This window comes from Enhydra lutris, unplaced genomic scaffold, assembly GCF_002288905.1.
Source record: "Enhydra lutris kenyoni isolate GAN:26980312 unplaced genomic scaffold, ASM228890v2 scaffoldscaffold51, whole genome shotgun sequence".
Lineage (NCBI taxonomy): Eukaryota > Metazoa > Chordata > Mammalia > Carnivora > Mustelidae > Enhydra > Enhydra lutris.
In genome coordinates this window covers 2,147,243-2,167,938 of record NW_019154135.1, presented here as the reverse complement: position 1 = coordinate 2,167,938, position 20,696 = coordinate 2,147,243, and the positions used below count along the sequence as shown (strand labels likewise).

General features: G+C 41.5%; 1 protein-coding gene across 2 annotated transcripts in view; it reads right to left on the bottom strand.

Annotated features, from left to right (window-relative positions):
• The window catches only part of LOC111157075 (succinyl-CoA:glutarate-CoA transferase), a 775,701-nt gene that overhangs the window by 228,036 nt on the left and 526,969 nt on the right, over positions 1-20,696 (bottom strand). Inside the window, exon 16 of one of the 2 annotated variants that reach the window (XM_022518298.1) lies at positions 16,929-16,944. The exons of the other annotated variant lie outside the window; for it this stretch is intronic. Coding sequence (XP_022374006.1) covers positions 16,929-16,944 — 16 coding nt within the window. The remainder of the gene's footprint in view (positions 1-16,928; positions 16,945-20,696) is intronic. 2 annotated transcript variants of the gene reach the window in all.

Sequence of the window (20,696 nt, the reverse complement as noted above, 5' to 3'; positions counted from 1 at the left end):
CAAGTGAAATTCAATGGCTGAGTCCAATGACTAAATCCCATCTGCCCGATCAGTGGTTCCAGACAAGTACGGTGTAGATAGGTAGTTTGTGCTCACAGTTATTGAGAGAAAATCACTCAGATCCTCAGCTGCTGCGGTGAACACCTTGCATTTGAATGAGCCTGTTTTAAATAACAAACATTTACAGTAAATTTGGAAATAGAATCACTCAGAACAGTAAATGTCAATCATGTAAAAACCCCAAATGGTCCCTGAACCACTATATTCAAATGAATGCAGGCCACACGTTTCCATGTTTGAAAACCACGCTCACCTCCTTCAAGCAGTCCAGGCCCCAACAAAGGCAGCTTCACCTCCTGGGGTGTCCAACCACTCCCCCCTTTTTGTCTACCTGCCTTTCGGTCTTCACCAAAAGTAGGAGCTTAGATCACAGGCCTTATTTTTATTTTTTTTAATAAGAAAAAGGCTTATAAAAAGTTACAGAAACTGAAAAAATAGAACAAGATCATATAGCACCTTCCTTCAACTTTTTTTTTTAAGATTTTATTTATTTATTTGACAGAAAGAGATCACAAGTAGGCAGAGAGGAAGGCAGACAGAGAGGAAGAAGCAGGCTCGCCACCCAGCAGGGAGCCAGATGGCGGGCTCGATCCCAGGACCCTAGTACCAGGACCTGAGCTGAAGGCAGACGCTTAACCAACTGAGCCACCCAGGCACCCCCTTCCTTCAACTTTCAGTGTTGAAATCACTCGGTATTTTGAGCAAAAACTGAGTGCATATGCCGAGATGAGAATTTCAACTGGAAATATAAAAGGAAACAGACTCATATTTCTTGAGCATTTTCTGCAGGTCAGGCACTTCCATAGAGAAGGAGGCAGGACCGTGCACGTGACACAGAAATGGAAGCTACCAGAAGATGAGCAACTTGTCATGGGACACACAAGATGTAAAGCCAGGATTTAGACCCATGACTGTCTGGACCCTTTCCCCATGAGCTCTGTCATTATTGTTAAAAAAAAAAAAAAAAAAAAAAAGTTTACTTAGCACATTTCATTTAGAGATACAGATATCTAAATATACAGTTAACATGACTTGCAGATAAGCTCAGTTCTTCGCCGTGTACTGGAAAAAGCACATATTCCCAGAAGGGAGCCGAAAATAGTTGCATCCCTCAGAGTCTCTCAGAAGGCAGGAAAAAGACACGGAGTCTGAGGAACTTTCCGTGGGGAGCAAGGGACGCCATAAGGTGGACTGAAACATTCAGAAGAAAGTATTCTTTTGACCGCTAGGCGGCTGAACAGCGTCTTCCTGTACAGTTCAGAGTGCGGAATGTCAGCGCAGGGCCCCAGGCAGGCTGCCCTACTTCCTAACCGTGAACTTGGGCCCAGGGGCTTCGCGTTGGTCACTAGCCAAAAGGAAACAGAAATATGTACTTCGTACAGTGTGAGATTTCAAGTAGATGAAAAAGGTGAGGTGCTTAGCACAGTGCCTGAGGCTGAGCGTCCGATTAATCATTGATAACTCCATATTAATGGCTCAGGAAAAAGACAAATTGTCTCCCCACCCTTCACGCAGGCCCCCGATTCTTCTTCAGTAAGGGCTGAAGTCAGCCTCCGGTCTGGACTGCTCATTGGCCGGTTCCATCCCTCCAACAGGGCTACCCCGTGTTCACGGAGCGGGGAGAAACCCTTTCATTGGCTTGCACCACAGTTTCTCTGCAGAGAAAACGATCTTTGTCTACAAAAATACCCTGACGCTTGCTCCTCGAGATAGAAAAGGTGAGGTTCTGGGAGACACGGTGAAAGAGAGCCAAGGAAGGAAAACCTGGCTGAGGAAATGTAGGATTTTGAGTTGAGGGATGGCAAGGAGGAGAAAGAGGAGGGAGAGGGAGGGGGAGGAGAAGAAGGGGGAGGAAGGAGGAGGACGAGGAGAGGAAAGGGGAGGAGCCCGGGGGAGAGGGTAAGGAAGGGAGAGTGAGAAGGCCTGGGCCTGCGCACAGGAATGCAGTCAATTAGGAATTCCTGGTGGCAAAGTGACTTCACATGGTTTAAGAACGAGGATGCTTTAATATTCCACTTAAATGTTTTGCTGGGACATAAGCCCTCCCCTGTGGCCTGCAGGTCTTCGTTATGGAACAGTTCCTCGTGGGAGTGAACTGTGAAGGAAGTCGGGGAGGGGAGCAAGTTAAGGAAAAAGGCTTGAGCTCCCCTCTAGGTCAACAAGGAACAGGGAGGAAAAGGCAGCTGTGGGAGGTAAGACTCAGTGAGGTCAAGAGTTTAACCGGGAAGCACTGCCCATGAAAACAGTTTCGAGAATGTGCAGCAGTCTGGGAGATGGCATTGGAACCTTGCGGGAGATAGGAAAGGGGGGCTAGAGACAATTTTATTTAAATTTCAAAGGACAGGGCAGCCTCAGAGACAAGGGGTGACCTCAGCTACCATCTGAGTTACACTAGCATTTCCAGATGGGGGGAGGGGGGAGGAGATAAGACTGCGCTGTGATAAGTGGGATGGTAGAAAGTAGTCCTTTTCAAAGCTTGTTTGTATTTAACAGAGAAACTCTTCAAAAGAAACATGACTTGGAAGTCCATTGTGAAAACAGATAAAAGAATATCTATTCAGCTTGGTGTGTGCACAAGCGTGTGTGTGTGTGTGTGTGTGTGAGAGAGAGAGAGAGAGAGAGAGGAGAAGGGGGGACAGAGCCCCATCTATCTGCTTCCTCCACTGTCGACTTTCCGTCCCCCTTAGAGCAGCTCTTGTGACAGGGTGGGGAGGGTGGGGGAGGGGAGAGGTGGAAGGCTCCCACCCCAGTTTTAAGGCCACATATAACAGTGCATCTGCCTATTTTTCAAAGACGGAGCACATTCAGGAATACATGGCTGGCTCAAGTCCGTTGACCATGTGACTCGATCTCGGGGTCGTGAGTTCAACCCCCATGTTGGGCACAGAACCTACTTAATAAATAAATAAACAAGAAATAAGGAAATACACAAGAGGATCATATTAGTTATGCACACAAGGTCTCCAATCAGATTGCCTTTACTCATTGAGTCTAGGCAAATTACCTTAACCCTTTTTTTGCTCTTCATATATGTGTATAAAACACCTCACAGGATTATTGGTATCACGAAATGCAGTGTTACATGTCAAGTACCGTGAGACTTAGCACAGAGTAAATAACGTTAACTATTATTGTTACTTTAATATACTTCCTTGGTAATGAAATAATGTGTAGATATTAGATAATCAAGTAATTTCCAGGTTGGCAGTTACACCAAAGAGGTCTTGCTGGATAGGGAAAGAGGATGGGCCACAGCAGAAGGAAGCTACTGGGCAGAAACACCAGGGTTGGTGGGGGGCTCTGGGGGAGCCTCAGACTGAGAGGAGAGTGATGGGCAGGGGAAGGAAGGTTCTCCAACCCAGAAAAGAAACCACTATTACCATTCCAAGTCAGAGGCCATCTGAGTGAAAACACACAACTAAGTTAGTCCACTCACGGGGGATCTCAAATCTGTTGGACTGATTTCCTTCAAACCACATGCTGACTCTTTTTTTAGTATTTTGGTCCAAGGACCTTTAATTATCATTGGCAGAATTGAGGTGACTAAAACATCCCAACCCAGTGCGCAGAAGGGTATGGTATCCTAAGGCAGGAGGCAGAGCAAGATAACAGCAAAAAAGAAATACTCACAATTCTACTGTTCCAGCTGTATTCTCAAAGGAGAGCCATTATCAGGAATTTCAAAGTTCCCTACAAAACATCATTTTCTCTTCTGCCACCCTGCAAAACTCTATATTACCCACTGGAGTATGTGTGTGTGTATGTGTGTGTGTTCCCAAAACTTAAAAGACCCCTATTATCAGGGAAAATGATCTTCTAACAGAGTCCAAATGCTGAAATAGTGCATAGTTTCTACCAAAAAAAAAAAAAAATTCTTGGAATTGTATCACTTTTAATAAAATTTATTAACTTAATCATTTTCTATAAAAGGAGATGTTAAAAAGTAGAGGGAGTATAAAAATGATTTGTGGAGGCTCATAAAGCAATAAATTGTCCTTTGTAGAATGCAGGGGATGAGAGGGAAACTCAGCTCGCTTGTCCGTACAGTGGCCACGTGAAATCCAGGGCGGAGTCCGGTTCCCCAGAACCCGCACTATTCCAAGGCTGCCTGGGCAATTGTGTCTTATGGGGTATGCATCTGGGGACAAAGTTTGGCATCCTGGGGCAAGCTGAAATAGAGGAGCATGGCTGACACATTTTTGGAAAGAAAAATAAGAAAGTAGTTTCTAAGACTTGGGAAGAGAGCCACAGTAAGACTCAGGAGTCCCTGGCATGGGGAAGCGGGCAAAGGGAGAAAGAGAGTTAAAAGCCTGAAGGATAATGAAGTGTAGCCTTCCCTTGTGGAACCAAGGAGTGGTTCCATATGTCTTTATTGGCAGGGAGGTTTCTAGAAAATCCTGTTATCAAGCATCAGAGAGTTTGGACAGAGATCAAATGAATTGCCCAAGGTCACACACTGTGTCAGGGCAGACCCAGAGTTAGAACTCATAGCCCTGAAGTTTCTAGTCTATTGCTTGGCTCCTTAAACCACAAATGCTTGTCAAGGAAGAAGTCTCCCTAGAGCTGAGGCAACACAGCTGGAGAGTATTAACCCCAAGGTTTCAAACAGACAGGATTTCACCGGATCACAGATCTGTAACCTTTTTCAGTGGATACACAGGGAAAGCTGGCGCGCAAAGGAAGACTGGGCAGGGATGACGGAGGAAACAGGGAGGTTAAAGTAGGTGACCGGATCTCCCCATCCAACAAACCATCACCCTCAAACACACACACACACACACACACACACACACACACACACACACACACACAAACAACTGGCTGATAAATTCAAAAATACTTGTCTGCAAGAAGAATCATTGTTTTAGAATAAGTCACTGGTGTGTGTGTGTGTGTGTGTGTGTGTGTGTGTGCATTTTCCTTAAACCCAGAAAAAAAGACTTCAACTAGATCAGTAATTAGATATGATTAATTAGAAGATGAACAAAACAAAGTGAAACAAAACAGGAGGGTAGTGAAGTCTAAGATCATTGAAGAAAGTACTTTCTATCTTCTGAATGATTTTATACTCCTGGGTTTGCAACCTTTCTTATCCATTAACTCCATTGAGAACGTGATTAAAGCTGTGGTCCTCCCCCCCGGAAATTGCTTATGGACCTATCCAAAATTTAGAATTAAAAATTCAGGACTTCCAAGATTGGAAGTCAAAGGACCCCTTGTATGAGCAGCCTTGTTGTAAGCGGCTCTGCAGTGCTCAGAGGAAGGTATGAATGGTGTTGACTGGTCCACGGCTTCTAAAAACCTGTTCACAAGCCAGCTGCCTCATGACCACATAGGATACTTGTAAAAAATACAGACATCTGAGTATCTTCCAGATCCTAAAGAATCTAAATTTGGAGATCTATAAAGGTGGGGCAGGTACCAAGGAACTAGCATTTTATCTAATGTCCCAGATGATTCAGACACACAGTCAGATTTGGGAACCACTGCCTTGGACAACTGTTTGGTGATGGCTGTTAACTACTTGGAAACCAAATGTGATCAAGGTAAACAAAAGTTGGGAGAGGAGGATGTAAGAATAGTGACATATTTTCCAATCCCGATTTGGGACCAATGGTCTAACAATGGCAAAAAATATTTGACATCTGGCCCATCCTAGGAAATCTGGGACATATGGTCATTGTGATATAAGATGAAAAATGTCTGAGAAATCACTGCTTTAAAGATAAGATGACCAGATGGTCTACATTAAGATGGAAAGTTCCATCATTTCATTTCACATCCTGCATCTCTGATTTTCTCTTGCTTGTTACCTTCCTCTCAAGCTATTCAACTACCCTTCTTCCTTTTATCTCCAAATTTCTCCAACTGCTCCATATGTCAGGAAACCTCACTCTAGCCCCTTCTGAACAGCCTAAGGGCTGGCTCACTAGCCAAGACCAGCCTCCGCAGGCAAAGGTTCTAGAGAATTAACCTAGCTCCTTCTCCTCAGGTACCTATGTCCACCCACTCCACCCTTGAGCCTCTGTCCTCTCAAACTACAGGCTGGGGAGCAAAATGCAGCTTAGCATCTGCAGCTGATGCTCAGAGGATCCACACTAGCCCATTTTTTGTCTCCAATCCATACAAGGAGAAAGAAAGGGAAAAAAACAAAGTAACAAACATGGAAAAACTCCCTGTTCAACAGCGTTCTTTCTATCGCATTCCCTGGGCTATCATTGCTGACTTCCTTGTGTATCTTCAATTTCTTGCTTTCCATTTATTTCTCCACTTGCTTGGGTAATAAACAGAATAGCAAACATGTATATAATATGTATTACATATATAAATAAGTAAATATGATAAAAACGTCTAAGAAGATAGAATGAATAAAAACACGCAATAAATTGTTGGTGCTTACTTCTAGAACTGTTTTACTGTTTCAGAATAGCAAAAGGAAACAGACTGCAAAATACAAAACATACTCCTCACTATACTTACCATGGTGGTCTGCCATATGATGTATACTGAAAATAGATGCTGAATTAAATCAAAAAGTTTAAAGACTGATAAGAGAAAGAGCTCATGGAGGCTCTGTCCACCCAAAAATACAAGTTTCGCCCAGTATTTTGCAATCTTGCTCCTCTTGTTACTTAGCTAACAGTGAGTGAGGCAACCCTGTAAATTAATACCAGCAATCTATTTATGTTTGAAATCCTTATTTTTATCGTTAATGTCATTAGCATAACCATTAATGAAGTCCCACGTCATCTAAGTTATCTCGCATAAATTTTTTCAAAAATTTTGTGAAGTAGGTACTAGCTCCCCACACCCTACAGAGATGGAATATAGGCTCAGAGAGGTCAAATATCTTGAGCAAAGGCACATAAATTGAATGCGTCCAACCAGGGTTGCGCTGGTAAATGTTTACCAACCAGCTCTTTGGGGTCAGGGAAGAGTTCTGTAATATCTGCTGGTTCCCATGATATAAATACTCCCAGTAAGGGATCTCAGGCTGCCAAGGAGATGTCATAGAGCACAGAGCTGGGAAGGGGATGGGCACGGTGACATCTGAGCTGTGGCATGGGCTCCCATACACAACTGTTTGAATCCCAGCCAGCATTATTCAGAGAGTGGAATAGTCATCCACTACACCATTCCTGTGATCCTATGAGTATGGAAATTGGACACTGGCCATGTCTCTCTCCTGATGCTACCAATTTGTAGGAGTCGGATTCTTTTTTCATTTATTGAAAAGGTAAAACATAGAGGAAGGGCACCCACTTATTCAGTTGTTACTGTGTAAGATTAGAATCAAAAGTGAAAACTCTTGAGGCAACTGGGTGGCTCAGTAGGTTAAGCATCTGCCTTCAGCTGAGGTCATGATCTCGGGGTCCTGGGATCGAGACCCACATCAGGCTCCCTGCGCAGGGGGGAGCCTGCTTCTTCCTCTCACTCTCCTGCTCCCCCGGCTCTTGCTTTCTCTCACTCTCTCTCCTGCTCTCTGTCAAATAAATAAATAAAATCTTTAAAAGAAAAAGTGAAAACTCTTTGTGGACAACTTTGAAAGCTGAATTGGAAGTAATATAGCAAAAAAAAAATCATATAAAGTATGACAAGTCTACTGATGGGAAATATCATCATTCTTTTGACACGGGGCCAAATTTCTTCATTTAAGATTTTGTTTTTCTTCAAAACCAAATGTTTTAATCCAATAAAGTCAAGTCACACTACTTAGTCCTCAACTATAACATCAGGGTTTTTCCTCTTCTCTTCTTTCACCTGTATCCCACATTGGCTAAAATCATTCAAATGTCTTTGACTTGTTACTCTTCAAAATACTCTAAAATTCATCTATTAAAGTTACACATCAAGCCAATGTCTGCAATACCTGTCTACCTCATGACTATTAATGAAAGGAAAGGGAGAAAAGCATCTCTCCTTTCTGAAAGATGAGACTATGGCGTCCATAAGTGCCAATGCCCAAGAAGAAGAGAGCTGATTAGAGTAAAGGTAGGTTGCCAACATTGTCTTTAAAACCATTCATTAGGGACATCTGGTGGTTCAGTCACTTGAGTGTCTGCCTTCGGCTCAGGTCATGATTCGGGGTCCTGGGATCAAGCCCGTTGTCAGGCTCCCTGCTCAGTGGGGAAACTGCTTCTTCATCTACCTCTGACTCTACGCCTCCCCCCATTCGTGCTCACTCTCGCTTTCTCTCTCTTTCTCAAAATAAATAAATACTTTTTAAAAATTAGAATACAAGAAGCCTGGCAGTATCTCCAACATATGGGTTCCTATAGAAGCCAACATTCTGGTAGGCCTTTATAAATAACAGAAATTCATCTCTGAAAGGATGTGTGGAAAGCATCCCCAAAAGCTACCTAACCAATGTGGGATTCCCATGGTATCCCTGGCCAGAATGGGAGGGGTGGTGGAGGTAGCAGAGGTTGGGGGCATGGGGGGGATCTGCCTCCACCTGCCACCACCACAGAGAGAAAACTCGCCATCTCTGGGACACAGTTTAGCATTGGACGGCTCCATTTCCAAGGGTGTCCATCTTTGCTCAGTGAAGAAGTCTAAGTTCAGACCACTGATCCTAATTATGCCTCCCAGAAGACAGACATGGCAACAGAAAGCATGTAAGATTTTAAAACACAAGAATCAGACTTCAATTCTGATGTCGTCCCGGTTAGGTTGAGACCAAATCATTTAGACTCCAAGCCTCAGTTTCTCCATCTGCAAAACACTGATAAAAATAGCTACTGAAGAGGTTGGGGGGTGGGAGGTTGGGGGAACCAGGTGGTGGGTATTAGAGAGGGCACAGATTGCATGGAGCACTGGGTGTGGTTCAAAAACAATGAATACTGTTATGCTGAAAATAAATTTAAAAAATGATTAAAAAAAAATTAGCTACCTAGAAAGAGTATGAAGATCCAATGGCATAATGATGTAAAGTGCTTTATAAACTGTAAGTCACTATACAATGAATACATGACATGAACTCAACAATCACTTCTTACTATGTCTATTTGACAGTCCCTAACTTATTTAAAAATAGCTACCGAGTGCCACCAAGGGTTTTTTGTTTTGGTGTGGTGGGGGAAGGAAGCAGATTTCAAAACAGAATGAATCAAGACATATTACTATGCTAGCTCTCTCTTCCTAAGTGCTCCAGTTTGTTAATGATTACAAAGTTATTGGCTCATTATAATTCTGAGAGAGCATATGCCTACCACTTCAATAATCCCCCTGGTCACAGCAGAGGTCTGGTTAGATTCTGAAGTATTTTGGTAGGAAAGCTAAAGCATTTCCTGTTGGATTAGACTTGGAGAGTGAGAGAAAGAGTCAAGTGTTGTTTCAAGATTTCCGGCCTGGGCAGTAGAAGCATGGAGCCACCATGCTTCAAGAAAGATGAAGACGACTTTGGGTAGAGCAGGTCTAGCGGGAAGATCAATTAAGTTTGAGATGTTTATTAGACATCTAAGAGGAAATTAATACTCTAACGAAATAGGAACAAAAAGACCAAAAGGAAAGACATCGGTGGCATATAATGTTGAAACCAGTTCAAGGGTCCTTTGAAAATAATTCTTGGGATGTTAGCTTTGCAACAGGTCTAGAAAACAACTGGTCAAAATTAAAACATGGAAATCTCCAAGAATGGTTCTAGCAAAAGAACGAAATGGATTACAAGCAATACAGAATGTGATTACAGAGCAGAGGTATAATAAAGTAGAAATACATTTGTTGTCTTAAGTATATAAAAGGCAACAAAAAAACAGGAAGAAAATTATTTGAGATAATCTACAGAATAATTATGAAAAACCTGAAGTATGACATGATTTTCAAAAATTGGTAAAATGTAAGAAATAAGAATTTACTTGGCTTTTTTTTTTTTTAAGTAGCACAGGAAGCTTATCACTGAAAGGAAGAATGTACAGTCATTGTTTTCCACTAGAGATATGTATGTAGTTATTGGTTTTCAATATTCAGAATCACCTTATAGGCAATGGTCTAAAGTAAACAAAATTTCTGAGATGTTTTGATTTAAATCTTCTCAGACTTGAAAACTTAACTCTTCAGCACCACTAAGGGTTATTTTTATATACAGTATCCTTAGTAAGGATCCACAGTGACTTGTTTTAAGTAGCTAAGTTTCCTTTTTTCCTTGAAAAGGTCAGTATTCACTGACCTATTATTTCTTCCCTATTATTATTAAATAATAATTTTTTGAAAAGAAATCCAACCAGCTAAATTTATATCAGCACTTTACTGGACCTCTGAGCTCTTTTACTGTGAGAATCAAAACTCCCTCTTTTAAAAATATGTCAAAAGCACGCATTTCATGGGCAAACTTCAGATAGCATAAAAGTATAAAGCTTCAAGCCCAACAGAAACCTTGGAGGAGATCTTATTCAAAGCCTGGGACTAGATGGCCTCCCGATGCTTTCATCTACCCTTGATCGTCCAAGAGCATTCATTAAGCCCCTGGATGACAAAGGTGTTCAGCTAGACATTAAAATGGCGCTCATCCGCCTTTCAAAGACATAACCTCCGTCTTTAGAATGAGTCCTTCTAAATAGTAAGAAGTAGAGGCAAATGTCTTTGGCATGTTTTTTCTCAGACATTAAACAAGAAGTAAAACAAAGGTGAAAAATGAAGTATGAGTTAAAAAGAAAAGACATAATACTCACTTGCCTTATAGCATGGTACGAAAAACAGTCATAACTATTCCTGACCTTTAATCCACTAAGGATATCTTTTTCGTATGTGAACTGGAAACTTTATTGAGTATCTGGATTCATTTATATGCAAATGGAAAAAATCTAGACATTGCCAGGACAACCAAACTTAAGCAAATAAATATCCTGATAAATATGCTGTCCTCAAGGCCACACCATTTGGAATTGAACGTCTCGTAAGGTTTAAGCTCTGCTCAGGGTGCGAGGTAGAAAAGGGGGTCACACCCCACTTCTACGGAAGAGCCTTGCTCGGGGACCATCAGGGCCCTTAGCCCACTGCCACCTTCTGGTTCTTCCCTCTTCCTACTAATCCCACAGTTTCATAGTCCGTCACACACTGGAAATGGACTACTTATTCCCAAAATACTTTTCTTTTTCTCCGAAGATAACTAGATTTGAACTCCCATTCCTTCATTAACCAGCTCTTGGATCTCATGCAAATCACCTGAACCTCAGCTTTGATATTCTCAATTTTATCGTACCTAGTTCTTGGGTTTCTTTGGGGGAAAAAAAAAAAAAGGAAGATCATATATATAAATACGTAAACGTATTGTGTAGTGTCTGGTACATCGTAGGCATTCAGTAAGTATTATTATATTTTTGACATTTTAGAAAGTCATCCCGGAATCAAAGTATACAAAAGAGGCCTTGGAGGGAAAGGAAACTATTCCTGTTTCCACGAGTTAATTAAGTGCATTAATTAAGTCCTAATGACGTATTAAACATTTTAAATGGTGGGCGACTTTCAAGACTGAGAGCAGACTCATGTATACAATAACAACAACAACAATTTGATTTACTTTCTGTGCAAAGAAGAGGACTCATGCTTCACATTTGAAAGGTTGTCACAGACAACAAATAGGGTAAAGCCGAAGCAGGAAGAAAGATTTTTTAAATTTTTAAAATAAAGCATATACTTGTCCTTACTATCTACAGCAAACAGAAAACTGTTTGCATTTGCTCCAGTTAACATTTGCCTGTTCCCTAACAATCTAGGAGCCAGAGAGCCTGCCCTCCCATCTCTAAGGAACCTCAGAGGTCCTGTCTTCTCCCCCACCTTTCCTTTGAACAGATGGGAAGTCAAAGTTAGGTGAAGTTCGTGCCGTGGACAGGCATCGGGTAGCTGTTCTGTATCAGGCTCTGTGCCTATTGGGATCTGGACTCAACAAGGTCACCAAGACCTTTTGATGTTCTGCCTTATTATCATCTTATTTTCATGAGAGCAACCAGTGAATGTCTTCCCACCTAAGAATTAAAGGGCATAAATTAAAATAGGACAATAGATCATCCCATTCGCGATTCTGGCATTGGCAAATTCTGGAAAAATGGATTCCTGGGTCATTGGGGCAGTCCAGAAATATTTTTGTTTCAATATCTCTTATAAAAAATGATCAGTGGTTGGTTAATCTATATTGCACTGTCTTGCACCTGTAGAAGAGGGAGGAGGAGGAGGAAGAAATGCAACAACATCTCTGATGGCTGAGGGGCCTGTGGTACCTGAGACCCAGGTATCTCCCAACACTCTGCAGGTAGTTATGAATCTGACTGGATTAACTTGCTGGTGGATTCAGGATTTGGTAGAGAATCAGAGTGTGTTTTTAAATAAGTTCTGTCATTTTCCTTTTTCTTCAGTCTCATGTTGGGGGGAAAACACTCTAGTGAGTTCTGAATTCAAGATTTCCATATTTTTAATGCACTGTGGTAGGACATTTTTACTGCTTCAAATATAATAATAGCACAGGTACCGTTAAGCTCTGGCACCTTTCCCTAACTAAACCCCCCTATAAAAATGATGGCCATATAAATCAGCGTTTCTCAGAACGTGGTCCTCCAACTCTAAGACTCTGCAAGAAATAAAGATGACACAGAGAAATAAACACATTTTAGGAGCATCTCCTCTGAGAGACTGACGAGTACGCGGGGCTGGCAAAGTCCCTAGAAAGCCCGGCAGAGAAGAAGCCCAGCTGTGCTGTACCGGCAAGCCAGTGGGTCCCAAACTAATGTACAACAGCCCATGCAGAGCACCTAGGAACATCCTGCGAACTGCCATTGTAGACCAACTGGGGAGACAGGCTGTTAGCCACATGGGAGTGTGTTGTCTTCTCGAACGTGGAACTCAACGAAATGAGAAGAGAGCAAGAAAAATGAAGCAACATCCCTCAGAGTCGACTGGATAATGCAGTGGGTTTTGAAACAAGCGCTGCCTTGGGCTTGTTTATGGTTCTTTATTTATCATTTTCCCCCTTCCCAGAACTAGTCCCTGAAGGAAACTTTAGGCTTTCAGAGAACAAGGACTGTAAAACAAATAAATTAAAAAAAAAAAAATCTTGGGCGTATGAATAAGCACAGATAAAACCTTCAAAACCCAACAGCAACAACCTAAAAATTAATAGAAATCAGAAGTGTAAGCTCCAGCCTTCACTACTGTGCTGTTTAGAAAGGCTGGGTGCACAGTCAGACGGGAAGGGAACACAAACGTGGCTGCTGACTGTCGCAGGAAGGCTGTACCACCCGGCTTACTGCCCAAGAATAAAGGCATCGAGGGGTGCCTGGGTGGCTCAGTGGGTTAAGCCTCTGCCTTCGGCTCAGGTTATGATCCCAGGGTCCTGGGACTGAGCCCCACATCGGGTTTTCTGCTCAGCAGGGAGCCTGCTTCCTCTTCTCTCTCTGCCGCTTCTCTGCCTACTTGTGATCTCCGTCTGTCAAATAAATAAATAAAATCTTTAAAAATATATATAAAGTTCTATTAAAAAAAACTTATTAAAAAATAAGAAAGGCATCGAAAGTGGGGAATGAGCCATGTCACAAAGTCATTGTATATACTCTTTGTCTCTCCCCACTGTCCTTCTCTCCCCTTCTTCTATCTCAGCTCTGGAAAATAGTCATGACTGAGGCTAAGTGAATTCTGACTCCCCACACAATCCAAGAATAAACTGTCCAAACACAGTTTCTAAGTGCCCAACATCAATGTAGCAGTGTGGATCATTCGGACATTTTCAGACTGTGCCCCCCCACTGGCTACTCCAGCCTCACGGTGTTCCCCCTCAGCCCTCTTCTAACAGCCCGCTCTCTGACTTTCAGAGCCTGCGATAGCTTATTAAAAGTATTCATTGAATTGGGCTCCCAGGATTGAATCTGTGGCTTTAAAATTCAAAGTACACTTGTGAAATGCAAGTGTAAGTTCATTTCTAATAACCATAATAATGTTAACTAATCTGATTCAAATGCTACCATACTCCAGGAACTACAGTAAGAGCTTTAGATAGGTTTTTCTCATTTAATCTTCATGGCCACCCTGAGAGATAGAATTATCCCCATTGTAGAGATAAGAAACCCAAGGCACAGAGAGTTTCGGTCAACTTCCCAAGGTTGCACAGCTATCAAGGGATAGAGATAATCTTTCCGTGTAGACAGGCTGACTCCAGATCCTGTCCTCTGACTCCTGATACCTTGCTGACTCTCATTAGTAAAAGAAAAGCTTCACTTCTGCTTGGCTATCAGTGCAGGTAAAAACAAAAGTATAATGCAGAGATGTCCTAATTTTTCTTGCTCGCCTGGTGGTTGAGCCTGGGCTCGGGAGCATGATAGCCTCAGCTCAGAGCCCTGCTCTGCCTCTAACCAGCTGCGTGTCTGGGAGCAAGTGAATAACCTCAGCTCCTTCATCTGTAATGTAAGGATAATAACTAGAATTTATTGAGCACTTATCTATTAAATAATTTTAATATTAAAATACTTAATTCTACAAAGTAGGTAGTCATTATCTTTAATGATTAAATGTTTTAATGCAGGTAAAGAACTTTGAACAATGCCTGATAAGGTGTGTCCGTAAATGTCAGCTATCAGACATGATGCACATTCCCTCAAATTTTGCAACACATCACTATGACATCAATCATCATCCTAACAGCATCATAGGGATGCTGCTACAAGTCCGTGGCATGTGATTTTTAAAGGGGGGGGTTAGTCTAGTTCCAGCAGTACTTTCCTGCAATGTAAATGTATAAAATATTAACAATAACAAGAGACTAAGGAGACAGCTCTGTGATAGTGGTTTAAAAGCAGCAGCCCTGGGGCGCCTGGGTGGCTCAGTGGGTTAAGCCCCTGCCTTCGGCTCAGGTCATGATCTCAGAGTCCTGGGATCGAGTCCCGCATCGGGCTCTCCGCTCAGCGGGAAGCCTGCTTCCCTTCCTCTCTCTGCCTGCCTCTCTGCCTACTTGTGATCTCTCTCTGTCAAATAAATAAATAAAATCTTAAAAAAAAAAAAAAAAAAAAGCAGCAGCCCTCCGCACCTGGGTGGCTCCAGTCCCTTAAAGCCTCTGCCTTCAGCTCAGGTCGTGATCCCAGGGTCCTGGGATCAAGCCCTCCCACCCCATTGGGATGCCCGCTCCCTAGGGAACCTGCTTCTCTCTCTGCCTTTGCACCTCTCTCTGTCTCTCATGAATAAATAAATAAAGTCTTTTAAAAACATAAAAATAAAATCAGTAGCTCCGATCAGAAAATGAACTTTACTATTTATTAGCTATGTGACCTCAGGCAAGTGGCTACTTTACTCAGTTTCCTCACTTCTAAAATGAAGATAAAAATAATGTTTGCCTTCTAGGATTGTGATGCTTAAACAAGATAATACAGGTAAGGTACTTAGAGAAAGGCTGGGCAGATAATCCAAAAAATCAGCTCTATATAATAGTAATACAATTCTGCTACCTAACTCAGTATATCGTGTAATTTTGTTTCCCTCAGAGAAGCACTGCCCCAAGAGAAACAATGGAGCACCTGTGATGTAGGGAATATAGCATCTGATCTCAACAAAAACCGGCACTCCAGGTGAAGACCCAAGAACTCCATTTCCTAAAGTTTGCACAAGGACACCTAGGGTGTTGGCGTCCTCTTGGTGATCATCTCGCCATTGGCAACCTAACATGGAAAACTTCTTAGGGTGTTATTTTTAAGTCATTACCAACCATCAGGATACAGCATAGGGACATAAATGGCATTCTAAAGAAAACTGTGGCACCTGGGTTGCTCAGTCGGTTAAGCATCTGCCTTTGGGCCAGGGTTCTGGGATCGAGGCCCAAGCTGGGGTCCCTGCTCAGTGGAGAGCCTGCTTCTCACCGTTTGTGCTCTCTCTCTCTCTCTCTCTCTGTCAAATAAATTAATAAAATCTTTTTTAAAACTACTAAAAAATAAAGAAAACTGAATTTACTGATGTTAACTTGTCCTACTTGAACAGGAGAAAAACTGTTTACAGATTCACGACCTAATTGCCTTTTCATTTTCTGTGTTGGAAAAGGAACTGCACCTCAAAGCATATGGTCATTCTGGAGTTTTATTACTAAATCTTACGTATCCTGACTATAAAAATGGATGCGAGAGCCAGGAAATGTACAGCAAATACACATGAAACTGCCCACTTGTACTAGTCACAGTGGGAAGTCGAGCCTCATGTGCAGGAACCAACCATGCTCAGGAGAAATGTCTGAAATGATTGTCCTTCCCCAAAGTCTACTTCCTTTCCCAGCCTCCCCAGTCTCCCCAGCCTGGGTTCTGGGTCCCAGGAGGAGTGTCGATTCAGAGGGGAACTCTGACTTGCATTCCGTGGCCTTGAGAATTACCATAATTAATTGTAAACTGACTTGGGGCAACAAGGAGGCTCTAGGCTAGAATCTGAAGTCATGAGCACAAATAAATCCCCTTGGAGCAAAGTAGAGCCACATATAACAAGCTGTTAAAAAATCAGGATTATTGTTTAAACCTGCACTCTAACCCCAAGAGCAGTCCAGAATCATGGGGATTTTCTGGTCTCTTCTAAGAATGCCCCCTTTCCAAACACTCAATTTGGGGTTTGCATTTTCCAAAAGGGACCAGATGAGGTGTAAGCTGACCCATGTTTTTCTTACCCATTCACAGTCAAATGTCTGGCTCACTGGGGAGCTAGATCTCTTCTAACAAAAGGTTGAACTAGATTTTTTTTTTCCTTATGTATGTATCTATTTATTATGTTAATATGCCTTCCTCAACAAAATTTATGAGATAACTAGTAAAAAAACAAATTCTAAAAATCAGGCCCAAGAAAAATAAGACCCAAGCTAAAGATCACAGGTGAATATAATTGGGTCACAGGTTCAATTTTAAGCTTCCTGATGGTCAGACCAAATAAAGAAAAGGTCTCTAAAATGAAGGTAAAGGGACTGAAGATATGCAGTCAGATTTAAATGATTACTTCAGAATTACAGGTCAGACTATTTCAACGAATGTGTAACTACTGAAAACTCACAAATGCACGCTAGGAAAAGGTTTCCTTCACTCGTGTCTCTTTCAGAGGTATATCCTGCAGCCCTTCCCAGGAGAAAGGCCTCTAGACTCTAGAAGGAATGTCTCTACAAACTTCAGTTTTTAAACTATGGTCAAGGTTCCTATTTTAATCCAAGGAAATGGATTATGACCAAGTGATGGCCCTTCTATTCCACTAACGCATTCTCGTTTTTGCTAAAAGTGAAACAAAAACAAAGCAAAATGACAATCCTCCCAGTTTTGAAATGTGGACTCACCAGGAATTGAGAAAGAGATCAGGTCTCCTTCGCAGGTCCTATGTACTATGCATAGCAAAAGCTCAGTAAAAGGGCTGGGTCAAATTAGCCCCAATTCCTCAAGTATAATCATAAGCCACAGCCATTGTTCTCATGCGATTTATTAAGCATTTTAAGTGCAATTTTAGAAGTACTCATATATAAATAAACCAAAGCTAAGAAAGTTTATAAAAGACAAAAATCACAATAGCATGTATATGATAAGAAGAAGGGAAGTAATTTAACACGCAGTGGGAAACTACCCCGAATATACCATCCGGGTCTCTGGTACGCATGATAATTAAATCCCCCAGAATAATCCTATCCGGTAGATGCTACCACCATCATTGTTTTACAAATGAAGAAACCAAGGCTCAAAGAGATTCAAAAATTCACTCAAGATCACAGAGCCAACAGGAGTATTCTCGCCATAAATACACAGTTGTGAAGCTCGTGTTATTCCCAATATACATCAGAAGAACTCTCTCATAGGAGGGCACGTGATAGGAGGCCCATTTGCTAAGTGTGGAAACCGAAAAATAAAAAGTCAAGCTGTCTTTCTAGTGTATGTGAGAGCCAGAACTAGAACTTGGAACTTTCCTACTAGATCACAGTCAGTACGATCTTAAAGACAAGAAATCTGGAAGAGCAGTTTCATTGATAGAAAGTCCATGACATTCTGAAGACAGAGCTTAAGTTAATAAATAAAAATAATGTATTTTTCTCTTTCTTTCTTTTTTTCACCCAGTTTGGCTCATTGGTAAGTAGGCTTTGTAAGTTCATTTGTGAATTCAACTATTGTACTAGAAGTACAAAGGGATATAATTGAGATAAACTAAAAACATAATAAATGGACTAAAAATATACCATTTTCACAGGGGAAACCACAATTTTCTAGGCTGTGTTCCCTGGAGCTAGAGAATATACTTCTAATGAGCTTTGAGTAATCACATAAATTGAAAACCTAACCTTGTAATGCCTGATAGTGATCTAAACTACTTAGCTATGTTTTGTATTATACCACAAAACAGTGGTTTGTTCACGAAATGTAACAAAATATCTTGTGTTACTCATACTTTGGCCTTAGGCTTACATGTGTTGAAACCATAATCCCCAACGTATTTCAGAGTATGTTTGGACAACCAAAGTTGCTCTATGAAAATGACCCAAAAGGAAAACCCTATTCCATTAAAAACATAAATTGCTAAGAGTTAAATGTTTAAGTATTGCCTAGAGTGTATAAAGAAGATTTAAAATCTAGTGCTCATTTTTCCCACTTAAAATAAAACAAAACAAAAAAATATAAAAAGGGACATTCAGGAACCATACAGGAAAGTTGTAAATCAGCTATATCCTGATCTACTTCATATCTGTTGCATTATGTCATGCAGAAGAAACCAGATACTACAGCCCAACAAAGAAAAGGGCCGTTTGATACCCAGAGTTTCAGACGCAGAAAGAGGCTACCCTGGTGGGTAAACATAGACTTGTCAAGAGTACTGTCAAGGCGATGTCAGGGGTTCCCACTAGACATCACAGTTTGGAGAAGCTCAAGCCCAAATACCTGAAGCCAATCTTGGGAATGCTTAGGGACACCATTTCGTCTGAAAATTCTCCAAAAACTATGATAGTTAAGACTGTTAGCGGTGGAATCAGATGGAAACTACATTGGAATACCAATTCTGTCATTCACTAGGTCCACGATTCTAGGAAAATCCCTTCACCTTCTTCCTTCACAGGGTTGGGAGGATTAAATGAGATGGTATCTGTAAAATACTTAGCAAATCTCCCGGCACCTGGTGGGTACTAACAAGTTTAACTACAGTTATTATCATTATTTATTATTGTTACTTTATGAATAATCATTGGGCCCTGAGTACCTAATACAGTGCCCCTAAATATTAAGGGATAAATAAATGTCTGCTACCTAAATTGAGCTTTGGGGTTAGTGGTTGGATATATTACGTTGACCCATTTAATTATAAAGGAAAACTTCTAAGTACCAGTGTTCAAACTCCGGGAAATATTGGTCATCAAATAAGACTGGAAAAAATAAGTTAAACAAAATCAGTATTTTCTTTCCTGCAGAACTTCTCAGAGCCTTTAATGAGACCAGGTGAATTATGACTCTCCCAAAGAGACAGAAGATGCAGCCTGCAATGCTTTTTAAATTCACTGTTCCGTTTCCTCGTCTATAAAACATACGATTTTACCACATGATCTCTAAATTCCTTCCCTCCTCACTAAGAGGTTAGAATTCTAGCCATTTTTCAGAACTAGTTATGCATATGAATAGAGATTGAAATGAATGTTGATCCCCCGAGATCAGAACAAATTAGATCTTTTTCCATTTTCCCACTGCAAAGCCCACCTGAAAAGAACTGAATCTTTGATGCTTTATCACATATATAACTTAATCCCGGCTTTAACTTGCACAGATCAAGTTCATCAAGATTTAAGTCATTTCTGATTTAATATGACTTTTTGAGAACATGCATTAGATGCGAAAGATCACGGGCTCCATAATGAGGACTCAATCACGTAGGGGCACAATTTTTTAAACTTACTTTTAAATAGGTTTCTCATCAAAATAAAATGTTACCCAAATCCACATACTCGACAACATTTAATATTTAAAAAGCAGGTAATAGGGGCGCCTCGGTGGTCAGTGGGTTAAAGCCTCTGCCTTCGGCTCAGGTCATGATCTCAGGGTCCTGGAATCGAGCCCCGCATCGGGCTCTCTGCTTGGCGGGGACCCTACTTCCCCTCCTCTCTCTCTGCCTGCCTCTCTTCCTACTTGTGATCTCTGTCTGTCAAATAAATAAATAAAATCTTAAAAAAATATATAAAAAGCAGGTAATGAAATTGTTACCTAACTCGATTAAGTGAAAGAGGCATGTGAGACATTGCATTTTTGCTTCTCTCCCCGTCTACACAGACTTCTTAGACACTCACACTGATTCCCACTAGCCGGGTGAGCCACATCCCCTCTCTTTCCTGCTACTTAGGCCATATCCTTACAGGCAGTCACCTCAAATTCAACATGCCCCAAGTTGAACGGCTCACTCCAGTTCCACTGAATCTTTTTCTGCCCAGCCTGGTATCATCCACCAGCCCAGCTGCCTTCATTTCTCCATCTTCCTCACCCAGGTCCAACTGTTAAGCAAAGTTTGGTGAAATCTTTTCCCAGGAGCTCCACTCTCATTTTTTTTTTCTTTTATATTCCAACGGTTTCTTAAATAGCCCCCTGTTGATAATACTCTAATGTTTCCCTGCCCTCTATCCATCCTCTACCTTCCTGAGATAGTTCCACAATGAAAAGCAGTCTTTCTGCCTCCGTGTTACAAACTTT